The sequence below is a fragment of the Rattus rattus genome, chromosome 14, assembly GCF_011064425.1.
Source record: "Rattus rattus isolate New Zealand chromosome 14, Rrattus_CSIRO_v1, whole genome shotgun sequence".
NCBI classification, from domain to species: Eukaryota; Metazoa; Chordata; class Mammalia; order Rodentia; family Muridae; genus Rattus; species Rattus rattus.
Window position 1 is genome coordinate 43,523,797 of NC_046167.1, and position 18,781 is coordinate 43,542,577.

Genomic DNA, 18,781 nt, shown 5'->3' on the forward strand with positions numbered 1-18,781 from the left:
AGAAGCAGAATGTGAAACCATAAGTTGAAGTTTGTGATCCTCTACCCAAGCTTCATGAGTGCTGGGACCACAGATCTACCACCCTGCCTAACATGGTTTCATCACTTCAAATGCTAACTCCGACTGTACGGATATGTAAATCTTGCTTAGTTTAACGTACAATGTATCTGCTCCAAGCCCACAGAGTAGTAACTAAGTTCCCAGATAGGACGTCTTTATGAGTTATCCCTTCTGGTTCACAGAAAGAATTATAATGCCATACCAGACAAATAGATCTAAAAGGCACTGTGACGTGAGAGGACACAGTATCAAAGGGTGGCAAACTTTATGATGTGGATTATGGCAATTAAAAGAAAACCAAATCTATGGGAATGAAGCACAGGCCAGTTATAGTTAAGAGCTGAGAGGTCAAGAGGCAATACAGCCTAATGCAAGAAAGTTTGGGGAGTGCTTCTGACTGGGGCTCACACAAATCTGCACGTGGCTAAGTATATTTAAAAATATAAAGGGTAAAGGGCAAACTTTGTAAGTTTTCAGCTAGTATATAAAACATTAGATTCCACTGTGACATTTCATCCATGTGGATTGTTATTTTTGACTCATGCTCATATACTCTTGCCCTCTGACTGCTGTTAGGAAAGCATGATTACTCTTTAAAAAGGAAAAATTGAAGTTTTATTTGTTTATTTAGTGTTAGGGGTCAGAGAACTACCTGCACCAGTGTAAGTCCCAGGGATTAAATTCAGCTTGGCAGGTTCTGTGTGTTTACCTGCTGAGCTAACTCATCAACCCTTTTCCTTCTCCTTTAAAGATTTACCTAATTTTAAAAGTTTTTATGTAACTATATAGCTGCATGTTGCATATATTTACCCTGTGTCCACATCATTCCTTTCTTCCCCTCCCATTAGTCCCCTAGACATTTTTATTCCTACAGCCATGTCATATATATATATATTTATATATAATTTTACAGACATAATGATTTTAAAGAAGACCCCAAAGCCAAAATAAGAGTATTTTAGTCATATCTGTAACACAAACAAATTGTGCTAAAATGCATATTTTCTAGAGTTCACAATCTCGAGAAAATAAATACCTATTTTGTAGTATTGGGACATAATATTACATTTTATTTTAGTTTTCATTTGCTTTTTTTTTTTTTTTTTTTTTTTTTTTTTTTTTTGAGATAGAATCTTGCTATGCAGACCAAATGGGCCCCAAACTCGTGATCTCCCAGCCTCCTGAGTGCTGAGATTACAGCCATTCACCACCAGGTCTGGTTTAATTTTATCATTTTAAATGCTAAACAAGATTTTACAGATGTTTAAATTTTGCTCTTATAATTTGGTTGTTGTTGTTACACATATCGTGTGGTTGACAGTTGTCACACATGGTGACTAAATTCTAGCAGGGACTTTATGAAGGAGTGCCCTCTGCTCCATGAAGATCAATTTTGGGCATAACATTTAGGACTTGGGGATAAGGGGGACACAGACTGCCTATCCTCAAACGGCAAAGTTGTGGATCACCTTCAGATGGGAGTGGTCAGGTCTGTGTTTTTATGACTTCACTGAGTAATGAAGAAGCCAGTTTCAGAGATAAATTCTCATGGCAATACTCACCCAAGGAAGGCCCTTGACTTCCTGTTAAGTGGTGGCAGCTACACAGAAGGGACAGTGGTGTGGATTTAAGCTCAGGTTCTACCACCATTGCCACCATTTATCAAAACCAGTCACCCAACACTTATGATTTCATTCGTCTTGTGATTAGACATGATGGATCGATTTTGTAATTAATACCTATCTCTCACCATGTGACCCCTGGAACCATCAATGTGATTTGTTATTAATATTTTCTTTTTTCCTATATCTGTGTTGATGCTATCTAGCTTTCTTGACTCTTTTAAACGCTTTTTAGTAAGCATAGCCTAAGGTTAAAAGACAACTTCTTGTGGTCAGTGCTGTTTTTGCTTTTTGTGATATATTGTTTATGAAGTAGCACAGTGCTCAAGATGGGGGTGGGGATGGGCAAGGGTTGGAGGGGTAAGATATGGGACAGGACAACACAGGGAGTAGGGGATGGGATGATATAGATGACTAGAAGTAAAATAATTGGCCTCAGAGTTCTAGTTTGTAGGAAGAAAAAACAGTTAGAATACCAGGTAGCAAATGCCGTTGGATTTAAGACGGAGACAAGTGGTTAGAGGATGCCTCTAGACTAGTGAAAACTATCCTTAAAGACTATACAGAGCCTGTCCAGAAAAGTTAAGAAGGTGCTGAGCTGAGACATTGTAGTTTATGATGAGACCTGGTAGCATACACCCGTAACAACAGCACTTGGGAGGCGAATTGGCAAAGGTTCAAGGCAGGTCTACATGTAAAGTTCCAGACCTTTGTGAGTTATACTGGGAGACCCTGTGGAAGATGGGTTTTAGAGAGAGAGAGTCTGCAGCTGAGCCTAAGGGCTGGGATAGGGGACACTATGAGGAAAGCGGGGAAAAAGTGTGTGTGTGGGAGGGTGGGGTACAGCAGACAAGAACCACAGAGTCTGCAATGGTAAACAGTTTGGGGGTTTTCCTGAAGTTTGGGAAATCCCCATGAAGTCTAGTGAGGAAGACGGCCATCATTAGTTGACAGGCTGTGAGTCCACATTGTAGGAAAGGCAAAAAGGGAAAAGCATTGGTTTGGAGACCAATTTAAAACTATTACAGTTACCCCCAGGAAGGAATGGTGAGTGGCAATGGAAAGTGAACGAGAAATTCAGATGAAAGAAACATTAGGTAGCTGGAAGCACAGGGTATTGGAGAAGAGCTGGAAGGCCGGTGTGGTGTACAACCCAAGCCTTTAATCCTAGCACTTGGAACTCAGAGGCAGGCCAATCGCTATTGAGTTCTAGGCTAGCCTGGGCTACAAAGTAAGCACCAGGACAGCCAGGGCTACACAGAGAAGTTTTGTCTAAAACAAAACAAAACAACAACAACAAAAGCTAGAGGAAGTGGGTGTTTATTTAGGAGGTACTCAAACTGTCAACATACTTCTGTGGGGAAAGTAGTTAAAAGCTACGATCCCATAGGTAAGCAATTCCTTATTATTGTAGAGAAAGAGACAGAAAGGCACCATGCAGTTATCATAGTTTGTGAACTATTTGTGCTTTGGAAATAGTGATGGACCGCACCCTGGATAAGGAGATGGAGTCTCACAGCAGGGAAAGCCATGAAAGAGAGACAGCAATGGCGTTGCTTTACGCTGGAAACTGAAGATCTGGGGAGGCTGCTCGGGAGTCCATGCTTGCCACACAAGCACCAGGGCCTGTGTTAGCATCTAGCACTCGTGTGAAACCTGGGCTTAGCCATGTGCACCTGTAATCCCAGTGCTAGGGAGTCAGATACAGATGGCTCACTGGAGCTTGCTGACCAGCCAGCCTAGCCAGTCAGTGAGCTCCAGGGCAGTGAAAGACCCTTTCTGAAAGGGTTGAGTGGTGGAGGAAGATGCAAATGTCTACCTCTGGCCACCACGTGCTTATGCTCACAGCTGCACACATGCAACACACACGCAGGAACCGAAGCAGCAGGAAGATGCTGGTATCGGAGCAGGGACAAAGCCATGGACACCTTTTAAGCGCAGTGACAGGGTTTTCAGGAAAGAAACACAGATGTTTGTATTCTACTTAATTATCTCACTAAACATCAGGTCTGGAGAACCAAAGTGCAGGTCAAGGAAGCCAAAGTCTCTTTAGTAGTAATATCTTCGGAAGTTACCATAAGGAGAATTACAGTGACAAACCTGTTTTCTCTAAGTCAATCATTTTCTGCCCCAACACCACTGTCAGTATGATGTTGGAAATTAACAAGTTACAGGGTTTGGTGTTTTTGAGAAAGGTGGGGGTTTGGAGTTTGACTGGGGAGATGCCCAGCTTTGATTACTAACACAATTAAATTCTAGATCTTGAGCTAAGGATGTAGGGCTTCCGTAGAGCCCTTACCTTTCTCATTCATGAGAAAAGGAAAGGAAGGAGAGGGGAAGAGAGGAGAGGGAGAGGAGAGAGAGGAGAGGAGAGGAGGAGAGGAGAGGAGAGGGAGAGGAGAGGGGAGGGAGGGGAGGGAGGGAGGGAGGGGAGGGGGAGGGAGGGAGGAGAGGAGAGGAGAGGGAGGAGGTCTCAGGAAGGGTTATAATTGAGGATATGTGCTCTTCTGTAAGCAGTGGAATGTCTTGTCTTTTCCCTTCTCTCTGTGTGCACACATACACATGTATGAGGGTGCAGTGTGTGCCTGTCTATGACTTGGATGACTGTGGATGCCAGAGGTCAACCTTGAGTGTCGTTCTTCAGGTGCTACCCACCTGTGTTTTTGAGTCAGTCTGTCATTGCTGGGCTGGCCAGCAAGCCCCAAGGATAATGGGTACCATTTTAGTGGCTTTGAATGCAGAGATGTTTCAGATTTTATTCTGAAAGCTGGAGAGAGACCGTGGGGCCTTGTCTGTAGTTTAAGCCTGTGCAGGCTGTGGGCTGTGTAGTCTTTGCTTCCATCTCTAGGTAATGAACACAGTGATAGTAGTGATTTCATGAAGCATTGATAAGTTCATATCAAGCACTTAGTGTAACGCCTACCAAGTAAAAGCCAACCAGTCTCCATTCTGGTTGATATTCTGACTATGCAATTACTGTGTATTATAATTCCTCTGCTCACTTGCAGTTCCCTCACGTAATTCCACTCACCACCTGAATATACTTAAAAAACAAAAATATATGCTTCCTCGACTGATTAAGGACAATAGCCCAAATGTGGTCTTTAATTTTCTTAGGTGTGTATGGAGGGGATTGGAATAAAGTGGGATTAAAGAGTAAACCAAAATGTTCACTGTTGCTGCTGCACACACTAGGGAATAAACTTCCTCTTCTGGGAACACTCCAATTTCTTAGGTATATTAAGGAAACAAACACCAAAAACGACCCAAATCAACTCAACAACCTTATCAAGAAAAACTCGAATGTGGTGACATGGACCCCTCGACCTGGAGCTACCCTTGACCTGGGCAGGATGCTGAAGGACCCAACTGACAGGTTTGGCTTAAATATTTATGGGGGATAAAAACACCTTATATAATTTTTTTAATATTATGATAAGAACTCGCCCTCCTGACTCGCATCAGGTCCCTACTCTGCAATAACATGCCGAGCTTCTTACTTGATAAAATTCTCTCTCACTTTTAAACATAAAAATCTTAGAACCAGTCAGTCTACCACACACCTGCAAATCCAACAGATTTGCAGATAGGGGGCTGAGACAGGAGGATCAAGCCAGACTGTACTATTTGAGACCCTGACTTAAGAAAAATATGTTGACTATGTCAAAATAAAATAGACTAGTAATTATTGCTCAAGTCAGACGGCTTTCCCAAGCATTTCATCCTGTAAAATGAATGACTCAAGCACTTTCATCACCCCAAAGCCTTACTAGAGAGTAAGGTAAGGGACTAGAGAAATTGCTCAGTAGTTCAAAGCTGCTACCACAGAGGGCCAGAGTTCAATTGCCAACACCTATGTTGGGTGGCTCCGAAAGTTAGTTTTTACCTCAGTGCAAATATGGCCTATAAAATTAGCAGCACTTTTCAAATATTAAACAGGAAAACACAATTCCAAAAGAGCTAACATTGACTCAAGAGGCCTGTAGTTACATAAGTACATACACCCTGAGCTACATAGTCATAAATTTTTTTCCCACATATAGAAGTGCAGGAAGTAGGGCACTGGTGTTACCCTTTGCTGACTTTCTAAATATGACTACAGCCTGGCCAGCCCTCATTTTCATGGGGTGTTCACTCAGCTGCCCCTTTCCTGGCATGCTGTCTCCATCACTCATTCAGGCCTTGACATTTCCTGTTGTTCCCTGGTTTGTGGTTGGGCCCCTCCTGATTCTTGCATGTAGTAAGGGTTTTAATTCTGAAATAACTTTACATCCTGGTAGAAATAGTTCTTAGCTGGGAGCAATGCTACACATCTGTAATCCCAGCACTTCAAGAGGCAGGAGGATTACCAAAAGTTCAAAGCCAGCCTAGTTTGTTTCAGGGTTACAAAGTGAGAACTTGCTCTCTCTCACCCCACACCTACATGAAATAGTTCTTACAGGAATTATGGGCAAAATATTGGAAAGCCCTCTCTTCATTGATGACAAGTGAATCCTTCTAAATTGTGAAAGTTAAAATTGCTTAAAATTCTTTGAGAGGTCCCAAGTGCTCCAGCATGGAAGAGGTAGGATGTCCAGTTGGAGAGTAAGGATGTTTCTTGATTGTTTCAATTAATACTCATCCTTCAAGAACCTTCCTTGTTCTTTGGCATCTTCCTAAGCCTCCTGAATCATCCTTGTGCAAGCCTCTCATTGTGTTTTACTGCATGTGGCTATATTGTCACCCCTATAGACATCAGAGTCACCAATGATCTTGCTAAATGCAGATAAATCCCTCAGGGATACGCCGGATACAATAAGTCTGAGATAGAGTCACAGCAAAGCATTCTGGGAAACAAGAACTAGTATGGCTGTATCTCAGTGCTCACATACAGTAAAGCCACCATGCCTAACTGCCTTGTGAAGGAAGAAGTGACAAGAAATCTGGGACTGTAGTCACAGAAGCTCAGTCTGAAATAGTAGGCATTTAGCTAGGTCTTAGGGATAAGAAGACTGTTACAAGTACAAGAGAGTCAGAAAAGGAAAGAAGAGGGAAGTGGGAAAGGAGACAATAGAGAGGAAGGGAGGGAGGGAGAGAGGGAGGCAGAGAAGGAAATTTCCTAGTCAAAGGTCACAGCCTAGCTGGGGAAGGGCAGGGCAGAGATAAAAGATAAAGTTAGTGCATAGATGCCTTTGATCCATAAGTAACTCCTTGCAACCTTCTGATTGTGAGTGCCAGAAGTACATAGGACGCAGCCAGGAAGAAGCCGTGGTCCTTGGGAAGCCCTCCCAGCCCCGAGTTCAGAGCTGATGGGTGGGGGCAGGAGGAGGCAGGGATACCACATGGAGGCCAGGGTCAGTATGGCCTCCTAGATCATCAGGGCCTTGAACCTGTCCTGCAAGTGAGGAGAGCCACAGAAAATGACAGAGCAAAGTAGGATCAGTCTTGAGCTGTGCTTCCAGAAACACCTCAGCTTCGTAGGGAAGGATACACTAGAGAGGAAGCTAAATCTAGGCCTCCGCAGTTGGGAGACAGGGGGAAAGCTGTTCTGTCACAGAAAGAGATGGTGACACTTCAAAATGACACCAGGCAAGGAGCTAGAGGAGATTGGAGATGTGTTTCAGAAGTGATACCAAAGTGCCTCTGTAACCTTGGAGACACAGTGGACTCAAAGTGAAGCTTTGAGAAGACAGGCATCTACTATTGCTTACAAACATTTAATAGATGTGGCTGTGTTTGCCTCCTTAGAGTTTTCCTTGGGTATTTCACATCCTGTTACTTTCTCAAGATCCAGGCATCCATGTTCCATGTAAGGATGAACAGAACTTTAGGGCTGTCTGTACTACTAACTGGATTGAAAGATAAAATTACAAATCTGTCTGCAAGCTGGAGTTTGATTAACAGCCAGAGCACAGTATACCAGAGGCACAAAATCCTATAGATGAAGGTCATTTGTATGCTCAGATATTTGCTGGGCACCATGTGGCCACTGGAGATGTAAACAAACATTTGTTCGACCCAGAAGGACACCATTAACAGACCAAAACCAGATCCATCCAAGTGTAGCTTGGTGAACCAGTGAGTTCATTAGGGTCACTTATGGGGATGTGACTGGATCAAAGACAGCTCATTACAGAAAATTCCAAACTTACAGTTGCACTCATGAAAGCTGCACCCCGGAACTCCTAGAGCAGCCTGTGAGCAGCTCCCCAGGAGGATGCCCTCCCCCTCCCCATCACTTTGGTGATGGCTTACATAGCCTGGGGAAGGAGTCTTGTTTAGTCATTAAGGTTTCTTAGCTTGCTGAGTCTTGGGAACCCCCACTTCCAGTAAGAAATGTTTCCGTTCCCTTCTGTTCTTTCACCAAATGCCTGTCCAAATAGGGATGTAGAAACATCTGAGTGCCAATCCACAAAGCTGGTACAAGCGAATCATATTGAACATCTCCATCGTCTGCTTATTTGGAACAAAAGGGTCCCAGTCAGGGATCTTGCACCTTTCTATTCCCAGACATATACACGATTAGTCAATAAAACCTGACTTGGGAGCCTGGCCTATTTAATAGTGTATAGGAAACAGTAGGGCTTAAGCTAGGAAGGGACTCTGAAAATCACTTCAGCATCTCACTGCTTTTTTGATCCTCTTCATTTTTGTGTCTTTAAGCAAGGGCATTGTGGAACCTCCGGAAGGGACCAAAATTTACAAGGATTCCTGGGACTTTGAGCCATACCTGAAGACCTTGAATTCTTCTGTCAGAGACTCAATCTTCCTTCACTCATCCTGGATTAAAGAATACTTCACTTGGGCTGGATTTAAGAATTACAACCTGGTAGTCAGGGTATGCCTCCACTCTCTTGTAATTTGGAGATCTTTGCAATCCCCCAGTTTCCAGTTTGCTTTCTAATTGGCACTTGGGAAGCTGTACAAACCATCCAGCAGAGGATACTCAGGCCGTGTGACGAATAATCCTCCTTTGAGACAGAAGGAGTCATTAAGCACAGCTCAGTTTAGCTTTTGCAGTATTTTTTTCTCCTATTACCATGAGTTATTATTATTTTTTTAAACCACCAAATAAAACAGCAGGCTTCCTTGTAGAACTTTCATCTGTCCTTTGATTTGGTTGGGTCCTCCAGCTCCTGCAACCCTGTCCTCTGTACCCTTCTGCTCCTGGTGTTCCCTTCACACGTGTGCTTTATTAACTTCTCCCCCCACACCCTTGTGGCTGTCCTGTACATTGTCTGACAGGTCAGGAATGCTTGACTGGGAGGCTAGACAGTGGCGCCCATACAAAGGGGCATGGATGGAAGGAACGTGTGAGACAGAAACTGCTAATTCCTATCTGCAATGGTGCTGAGGACCGAATGGCATAAGGCAGAGGCAAGCATGGATGCTTGAACAGGAATTAGCCCCAGGACATGCCAGTACCAGCTTCGGCAATCATGTGCTGGGTAAACTGAGGCAGGTAGCCATTGAGAGTCAGAGCTAGAACCGCTGGCGATAGATCCAGACAGTTACAGGGGCTGCTGCCAAAGTCAACCAGGGATTAGAGAAGTTACCCAGCAGACTTTTCTCTGAGGAAAGTTTAATTTACCGGGCTGGCACTCCCCGTGGCCAGCAGAAAAACTATGAACTCTTTTAACTCCTTGGGATCATCAAGAAAGAGAAGAAAAGAGAGAAAACACACACACACACACACACACACACACACACACACACACACACAGCTGGTGGATGGGAGGAACAATGTTCCAGCCCCCATATTTTATTCTTTCTCCCATAGCTTACATATCCCAGCAAAATCTTTCAAATAGTATAAAATTCAATGTGACTACGTTTTAGTTTTCTTCTAGTGAATGATTATGAAAAAACAATGTGTTCCTCAATCCCTTTAAAAGAAATAACATTACGGAATACAGGTAAATAAAACAAATTATTCCCAAAAGTCCATATACATTTGTAGCTGAGCAACTTGTTAGAGATTAACAAAGTGTAATCAAGCAAGGGACTTTCCTCAGCCAGTTTCTCTTACCGACAGGGAGCAACTTTCGGTTACAAAAAAGGGGAGTGATTATTTTATTATTTATCTTTAGAATCACAAATCTAAACATTTATATAAAATTCAGTCGTATCTACCTTAAATCCTACAAATGCACATGTACTCATCAGCAATTCTTATTAAATCATATCAGGAATCTGAGGGCGAAACTGGGGATAAGAAATCAATCATCAGCAGTCCGGCCTCAGTGAGAGTCACGTCAGCCTTTGATGCCATTGTTCTTGTTCCCTGACCATAAAGTTTGTTCCCTAGCTTAACTAGTAAGAGTATGCCTTTCTGAACTCCACATTGTTTCCTAAGATTTCTACATCAAAGCTAATAGTAAAGACATCTCAACCTAGCGTTACTAGAAGATTTATTTTTCCAAATGTTTCCTAAAAGTGGTGGTCATTGTTGAAAATCTATGTCTCTAAGTTCTTTCCCAGGGTTGTAATTGAATCATTAATCTTTCCAGCAGCAATGCCTGAGAGAGATCAAGCACTGTTATTGTGAGTGCCAGAGAAATGCCCAGTGAGTAACTGGAAGCCCTCTTAAGGTTTTCAAACAATTCTTAGATTGAGAGGGATGTGAGGGCAGCAAGCAGAACAGAACTCCGTAACAGCATGAAGTCCTCAGGAAACATGGTCCTCAGGGTCATGCCACACTGAGGCTCACCCTTGTGGCTGTGGTAACCAGTAGGCCTCACTCCATGATTTCCTCTTTGCACGGCCCTCAGCAAGCACACATGTGCAGAGCAGCAACCCAGAACCTCAGGCTATATGCTACTCAAGGTTTGCCAAAAGCAGAGCAGGCTAGAGGTGCAGCTCTGTGTCGAGTACATGCCTTGTACACAGGAGACCCTGGCTTCAATACCTAGGATGGCAGCAATCAAACTTAGCAGACAGGGAATGCAAGAGGAAGAAGAGGCCTAGGGTAGGCAGTGGTCAGGGCAATGTGTATGTATGTATGTATGTATGTATGGTGCCTGGGGTTGTACAAGCAGCAGTCTTGGATGACAGTAGCATGTGAGCAGCACTCCTGATCACCAACAGGTACTGGCTGCTCTCAGAAGAGGACCAATTTACTGTGCAGTCCCTGAGTATGAATACCAGGTCACAGTTGCTGTGCTCCAGCGTCATGGTTCTCGAGAAGCATGCCTTTCAGGCTAGCCTGGGGCCATGTTTTCCCTGGTCAGTGATGAACTAAACACCGTGTGACTGTGTGTGTGTTGGTGAAAGATGTCCGCTTTCCACACCTACCCCTCTTCTTGGGATGAGTTATTCCCAGATTAGATCACTTCTATATTTGAGGCATTCAAATATTCTTCTTTTAATAACATAAAAGAATAAGATATAAGACCATTGTTTTAAGTATTAGAAAATGCTGGTACTTAGATTAGCTCTCAACTGTTTTTAAGGAGATCATCTTTGAAACATAAAGCTCTGGGTATGTATGTATGTATGTATGTATGTATGTATGTGTATGTGTGTGTGTATGTATGTATGTATGTATGTATATATGTATGTATATGTGCTACAGTGAGTGTGTGGAGGTCAGAGAGAAACTTATGGGAATTAGTTCCCTCCTTCCACCATGTGGGTTCCAGGCACTGGACTCATGTGGCTAGTCTTGGTGGCAAGCACCTTTACCTGCTGAGCTGTCTCACTGACCCAGTAAATGTATTTCTCTCTGGATGCTATATGATGTGAGACATAAATTCCACATTTTATGTTCCCCCCATCTGAAAGCTTCCGGTGCTTCTTGCTGTCACACTGCTGATAACGCTTCAGTGGCTCTGAGCCACTGAAGTTCCAGTACTAAGAGGAAACAGTTTTGCTGGTGTGGAAGAATGTAACCCTATCAGCTCAAGAGAGACTGAACTAGAGAAAGGGGGAAATTTAGTGAGGGAGGTACGAAGATGAGACAGGTATTTTAAGCCACTGCTATTCTCTGAGGGTATTTAAGATTTCCATAGTTTTAGAATTTCTTCAAGATGCCCCTACTTGATGATCCTCTTCTATTTACTGCCTTGTAATTTGCACAGATGATTGAAACAGATGAAGACTTCAGTCCTCTGCCTGGAGGGTACGACTATCTAGTGGACTTTCTAGATTTATCCTTTCCGAAAGAAAGACCCAGCCGGGAGCATCCTTATGAAGAAGTGAGTACCTCCCCTGGTGGGGATCCCTTCCTCTTCCTCCCTCTCCTTTTCCTGCATACTGTCCTCCTCCCTCTCACCTTCTCTTCCTGTCTTTATTACTGTTCCTTCCTCCCTTCCCACAACCACTTCTTTCTGTTGACTCAGAAACACAGCTCAAAATAAGTAAGTCATGATTTATCCTTGAGCCAAATGTGAGAGACTGTGACCTACGAACAGGAGTAAGGATTGTTCCAAGTTCCATATTCGGCAATGTGGAGATGACTTAGAAAGTTTTAAATTTCAGAATGAAGTAAAGTCTTAAGGGGTTTCTCAAAGAGAACATCAGGTAGTCAGGTTGCAGTCAAACGGCATATTCTGCTACAGTCTTCACAGGCTATCCGATGACATGCTTAGCTTTGGAGTTGATGGAAACTCGTGATCGCTAAGTTAATTCATTCCAAAGGCTTTGTCTGAGAGGCCAGGGAGTGTTGGGTCAGACACGAAGGTGGGCAATGGGTGGCTGTAAGGAACTGAAGATAGCCTGGGATGATTTTGTCTATGGTTTATATCTCTCTACCATCACTGATGTGTTTATAAAAAGATAAATAGAGGAGGGGTATGTTCTATGGAGGTGTGGAGGAAGGGGGTGCCTTGGTGGGCCTATGCTGAGGCATCCCTTCCTCTGAGGGACCAGTCACATGAAGGTATAGTATAGAGTTTATTCAGGGCATGGGGAGGGGAGTTAAGAGGGTAATAGACACAGAGAAAGGGAAGGGGGAGAGAGAGACAGAGACAAAGAGAGAGAGAGAGAGAGAGAGAGAGAGAGAGAGAGAAAGGAGAGAGGAAAGAAGGGAAGAGAAGAGAAGAGAAGAGAAGAGAAGAGAGGAGAAGAGAAGAGAAGAGAAGAGAAGAGAAGAGAAGGTCAGTCATGAGCATGTGAAGAGGGGGGAGGGGATGGGGAGAGAGAGTGGGAGGAGGAAGGCAAGAGCAAGAGAGCAAGAGGGTGAGGAGGGGGCAAGCAACCTGTTGCCAGGTAACTGTGCGGCAGAGCTTAGACAAAATGCTAACACACACTTTCTAATAGTGCTACTCCCTAGGCCAAGCATATTCAAACCACCATAAAGGACAACGTTTAATTGGGACTGGCTTACAGTTTCAAGAGTTTAATCCATTATCATCATGGCTGGGAGCATGGTGGCATGCAGGCAGACATCATACAGACCCTAAGAGAACACAGATGCTAGCCCAGGCTATTAGATCCAGCAAAATTCTCAATTACCATAGATGGAGAAACCAAAATATTCCATGACAAAACCAAATTTACACATTATCCTTCCACAAATCCAGCCCTACAAAGGATAATAGATGGAAAACTCTAATAACACAAGGAGGGAAACCATACCCTAGAAAAAGCAAGAAAGTAATCTTCTTGCAACAAACCCAAAAGATAGCCACACAAACATAATTCCACCTCTAACAACAAAAATAACAGGAAACAACAATCACTTTTCCTTAATATTGCTCACATCAATGTACTCAATCCTCCCTCCCCCCCCAAAAAAAAGACACAGACTAACTGACTGGATACTTAAACAGGACCCAGCATTTTGCTGTATACAGGAAACTCACCTCAGTGCAAAGACAGACACTACTTCAGAGTAAAAGGCTGGGAATTTTTTTTTCTAAGCAAATGGTCCCAAGAAACAAGCTGGAGAAGCCATTCTAATAGCAAATAAAATCAACTTTCAACCAAAAGTTGTCAAAAAAGATAAGAAAGGACACTTCATATTCATCAAAGGAAAAGTCTACCAAGATGAACTCTCAATTCTGAACATCTATGCTGCAAATGCAAGGGCACCCACATTCATAAAAGAAACTTTACTTAAGCTCAAAGCACGCATTATACCACACACAATAATAGTGGGAGACTTCCACACCCCACTCTCATCAATGGACAGATCATGGAAACAGAAACTCAACAGAGACACAGTGAAACTAACAACCCTGAGATTCCACTTCACACCAGTCAGAATGACTAAGATTAAAAACTCAGGTGACAGCAGATGCTGGAACACTCCTCTATTGTTGGTGGGATTGCAAGCTGGTACAACTACTCTGGAAATCAGTCTGGAGGTTCCTCAGAAAATTGGACATGTTATACCTGGTATAACATGGATATACATGATATACCCAGCTATACCACTCCTGGCCAAATACCCAAAAGATACTCTAACATATAACAAGGACACATGCTCCACTATGTTCATAGCAGCCTTATTTATAATAATAGCCAGAAGCTGAAAAGAGCCCAGATGTCCTTCAACAGAGGAATGGATACAGAAAATGTGGTACATCTACACAATGGAGTACTACTCATCTATTAAAAACAATGACTTCATGAAATTCTTAGGCAAATGAATGGAACTAGAAAATATCCTGAGTGAGGTAGCCCAGCCACAAAAGAACACACATGGTATCCACTCACTGATAGTGGATATTAGCCCAAAAGCTCAGAATACCCAAGAAACAATTCAGACCATACAAAGCTCAAGAAGAAGGAAGACCAAAACGTGGATTCTTTAGTCTTTCTTAGAAGGGGGAACAAAATACTCACCGGAGGAAATACAGGGACAAAGAGTGGAGCAGGGACTAACAGAAAGACCATCCAGAGAATGCCCCTCTTGGGATCCATCCCATATACAGCCACCAAACCTAGTCACTTTTGCTGATGCCAAGAAGTGTTTGCTAACAGGAGCCTGATATAGGTGTCTCCTGAGAGGCTCTGCCAGAGCCTTACTGATACAGATGAGGATGCTTGCAGCTAACCATCGGACTAAACACGGGACCCCAATGGAGAAGTTATAGAAAGGACTGGAGGAGCTGAACAGGTTTGCAACCCCATAGGAAAAAAACAGTATCAACCAACCAGACACCCCAGAGCTCCCAGGGACTAAACCACCAACCAAAGAGTACACAGGGGGGAACCCATGACTCCAGCCGCATATGTAGCAGAGGATGGCATTGTCTGGCATCAATAGGAGGAGAAAACCTTGGTCCTGTGAAGGCTCATTACCCCAGTGTAGGGAAATGCCAGGGTGTTGAGGTGGGAGTGGGAGTATCTTCATAGAAGCAGGGGGACGGGGATGGGAGAGGGGAGAAAGGGGATAACATTTGAAATATGAATATATAAAATATCCAATAAAAAATAAAAATAAAATAAAAAGTTCAGTGAGAGTCTCTGGAGAGTGAGTTAAGTCAACGTGGACGTGCTTTATGGGGCTCTGGCAAATCCTTTGGCCTGGCCATGTGATGCCCAGGTGGTGTGGTGGGAATTCCTTAAAGACTTTAACCTCCTGGCTTAAAGCAGCCCTGCTCTTTGACAGACTGGACACACACACTTGCTGCCATGAACACAGAGCAGGTGGCGGCTTGCCTGCTACTTTTGACGACAGTATCATTTATTGAGCACCTAGTGTATAACCTCATGTTAAATGTTTTCTGTTCATAGTCTTACTTGTTGTCCCCACAGTCCTATGAGGAATGTCACCTTTAATCTTCATTTTATAGATGAGAAAACTGAGGCCGTAGTGATTAAATCACGAAACTGGACCCTGACTTTGAGCCCAGCTTCTCCTCTGCACCCTGCTTTCTGCAACGCTATCCCAGTGCTCTTGGCTCCCCACTCCTGTCCTCAGCCTGTGACCTGCATCCAGGAGACTTCTTTCCTCCTTTCTTTAGCTCTTCGCTCCGGCCAGTATGGCAGCTACCTTTTCAAGGATACAAGGGAGTGAACTCCCACACTGCCAAGGCTCCCTGACAGCTGCTGTTTCCATTTCAGATCCGCAGCCGTGTGGATGTCATCAGGCACGTGGTGAAGAACGGCCTGCTGTGGGATGACCTGTATATTGGATTTCAGACCCGATTGCAGCGGGACCCTGATATATACCATCATCTGTAAGCCTAGCCCTGGAATGTTTGATGCCACGGGACTGTGGTGGGAGAGGGGCTTAGGGCACAGTGGTTGTAGAGAAGTAGATTCGGTGGCTGTGCTCCCCAAGTTAGCGGAGAGAGGACAGGCTCCATCCTCTGTCCTCTGTGTTTTTAAGACAGCGGATCATTCTGTGGCCCAGGCTAACTCCTGACAATCTCTACCTCACCGTCTCTCATAGGCTGGGCTTACAGGAAAATACCATCATGCCTGAGCTCAGTGTCTGTAGACTGGGGATTTGCAGGAATAACCACTGTATCTGTGTTTGCTTATACCCTGAAGCGTCATACAGTATTAAGATCACATTTGGAATCTGAGAAAGAGCAATTTCCTGTCTTTACATGCACAAGATGAGTAAAGAGAATGTAGTCTTCTTACCACCACTCGCCCTCTGAAAAGATGAAGACATTTAACCCTTAAAATTCTGATTACTTAAAATGTCTGGGCTGCGGAGATGGTTCCGTTGTTAAGCCTGCTGACCTGAGTTCTATCTCATTGAGACATATGGTAGGAGGAGGAGATGACTACTAAAAGTTGTTCTCTGACCTCCACATGCACACCATGCGCACGTGCGTGCATTCACACACACATAGAAACATACACAAAATAAACTAATTAGGATAGAATTTTTAAAAATTAGAATGTCTAAGGAAAGCCCTCTAGTGAGTGTATTAAAATATCCCTTTAAATTTTTTAAAAGTTATTTCCTTTACAATTTTGGTTTTCTTTGGTTGGTTGCAGCAGGCCCTCACTCTATATCCCAGATCAGCCTGGAACTCATTACATAACCTAAGCTGTCCCCAAACCTCCCATGATCCCCCTTGGCTCAGCTTCCAAACTGCTGAGATAACAGGTGTGAGCCACCACATGCAGCCCCCACCCTCCATTCTCTTAAAGCTGTATGTTAAAATATAAAGCATGTAGGCGTACGTGTCTGTTACAGCCGTTATGGTTTCGACTGCCCCTCCTGTGAAACGTGTTTCCTGCCCCTCCCTCCACCTTCTCTCAGGATGACTCTTAATAAAGGGATGTATCTTTCTGGCCTACCCACACTTCTGTAGATAGAGTGTCTTCAATAACATGTCACATATTGTTGGGGAGTAGGGGAGAAATGATACCACAGTATCTCAGTGACACACCAGTATAGACATTCTGCAACTTCATCTAGAATGTTCTAACTACAACCCAAAGCTGGCTTTTCTGCCCATCTTCTTACTCTTAGAGTTGGGACATATGAGTTCTGTTCATTTTCAACAGATCACATGTAGCCAGTGCTGTAGAGAAAAAACACAGGACACCCCACATTTCTTCCTCCTTTCCCTCCCACCCCAAGCCTCTGTCTCAATGTGCCAATGAATAGCAGAGGAGTTAGAACAGTTCCCCAGTGTGTGCATGTACAAGTATGTGTGTGTGCATGGTATGCACGTGGAGGTCATAGAACACTCAGGGAGGTTGCATACAGAAAAGCAAATTAAAGGAACCAGAGACTCAAATCCATCCTCAGGCTGTTGGGATAGGACAGAAGAGTGCACAGTCAGGTAGTCCAGCCAAGCTGTGGTATGACTAAGCCATTATCCCAGTTCTCATCCTGTATATCAGGGTGGATGAAAGAAGTCCTTATTACCTCTCGCCACTTCAGGAAATGATCCAGGTCCTTCAGGATGGTCACTTCTGTTCCTGGGATAGCCTCACCCCCTAAATGAATAGTTGCCTTCATGGTGAGGTACAGAGATGTATTGCAGGTGGTGGGGGGTACTTTATTCTTTCTGGAAGTCAAGGTGAGCACAGGTTAGGATAGTGAATTATTTTGCACCTTTAGCCTTAAAGCAGGATGAGCTAGGCTAGGGAGGCAGATACCCCTTAGTCATTAACATGCTAGTACAGAGCTCAGGAGTCTAAACTGCAGTGATGGAGACAGAGTGAAGACAGAGGTGCCAGCCTCACACTCTGCTTCAGTCACCTTGTGGGCCAAATGAGTGACCAGTGCTCTTGGGCTCCCTAGTACTGGCCATGCTTATACCTGACTTCTTATTCTAGGGTGAAAAAGAAAGAATGTAGAGATGCCATTTCTGTATAAAAATAATTCACTTTGGCATCATCTCGGATATGGATGCTGAATCTATCTTGTCATATTGTATGGCTGTTTTTTGTTGTTTTGTTTTGTTTTGTTTTGTAGGAATTGAAACAGGATCTCACATAGCCCAAACTGGCTTCAAATTTTCTACGTAGCTGAGAATGACCTTGAATTGGCGCCCCTCTACCTCTCCAGTGCTAGGCTTACAAGCATGACCTTTTTCCACAGCTGGCTTATGTTATGTTTTGAGAACAAAGGTCATGAGTACAGGAGGACGTCCTGATGAACCAGGCACAGCCCCATTTAACTCTTATACAGGACCTAATTCTTTATTACTGTTATTATCATTATTATTATTAATTATTATTATTGTTGTTGCTGGTTTTTGTTTTTCTTGAGATAGGGTTTCTCTGTGTGTCTCTGGTTGTCCGGGAATTTGCTTTGTAGACCAGGCTGGCCTTGGGTTCACAGAGATCTGCCTGCTTCTGCTTGAAAAAAATTTTTTTTACAATATAAAAAAAGTAAGACCAGAAATATTCCTCGCTCGGGTAGAACAATTTGTATTTGGTATCTAGTTAATCTTTCCTTTCCTGTTTCCAAGCACACTCTGAGGTGTTCCCAGCGAGGACAATGCTATCCTCACCCATGCACTGGCATGGCCACCACTAGCCATTTCCCTATCTCCTCAACCTTTCTCCCACGGGCATTTGAATGCCAGCCTACCCAATACTGTATGCTAGGATTCAGACCTCCTTTAACAGTCTTTGGCCATTGAGCCCTTTCCAGCTTTTCACTGTGTGAAACAGTGGTTGAATGGATTATGTCTGCATCTCTTGACATGTTCCCCATGTTTTCCTCGGGGTGAGTTCTTGTGTGTGCTGTT

General features: G+C 43.6%; 1 protein-coding gene across 3 annotated transcripts in view; it reads left to right on the forward strand.

Annotated features, from left to right (window-relative positions):
• Positions 1 to 18,781, forward strand: part of LOC116883445 (cytidine monophosphate-N-acetylneuraminic acid hydroxylase) — a 57,331-nt gene that overhangs the window by 35,601 nt on the left and 2,949 nt on the right. For all 3 annotated transcript variants that reach the window (XM_032884591.1, XM_032884590.1, XM_032884592.1), the window contains exons 10-13: positions 4,918 to 5,058; positions 8,325 to 8,499; positions 11,741 to 11,857; positions 15,675 to 15,790. In XM_032884591.1, coding sequence (XP_032740482.1) covers positions 4,918 to 5,058; positions 8,325 to 8,499; positions 11,741 to 11,857; positions 15,675 to 15,790 — 549 coding nt within the window. The remainder of the gene's footprint in view (positions 1 to 4,917; positions 5,059 to 8,324; positions 8,500 to 11,740; positions 11,858 to 15,674; positions 15,791 to 18,781) is intronic.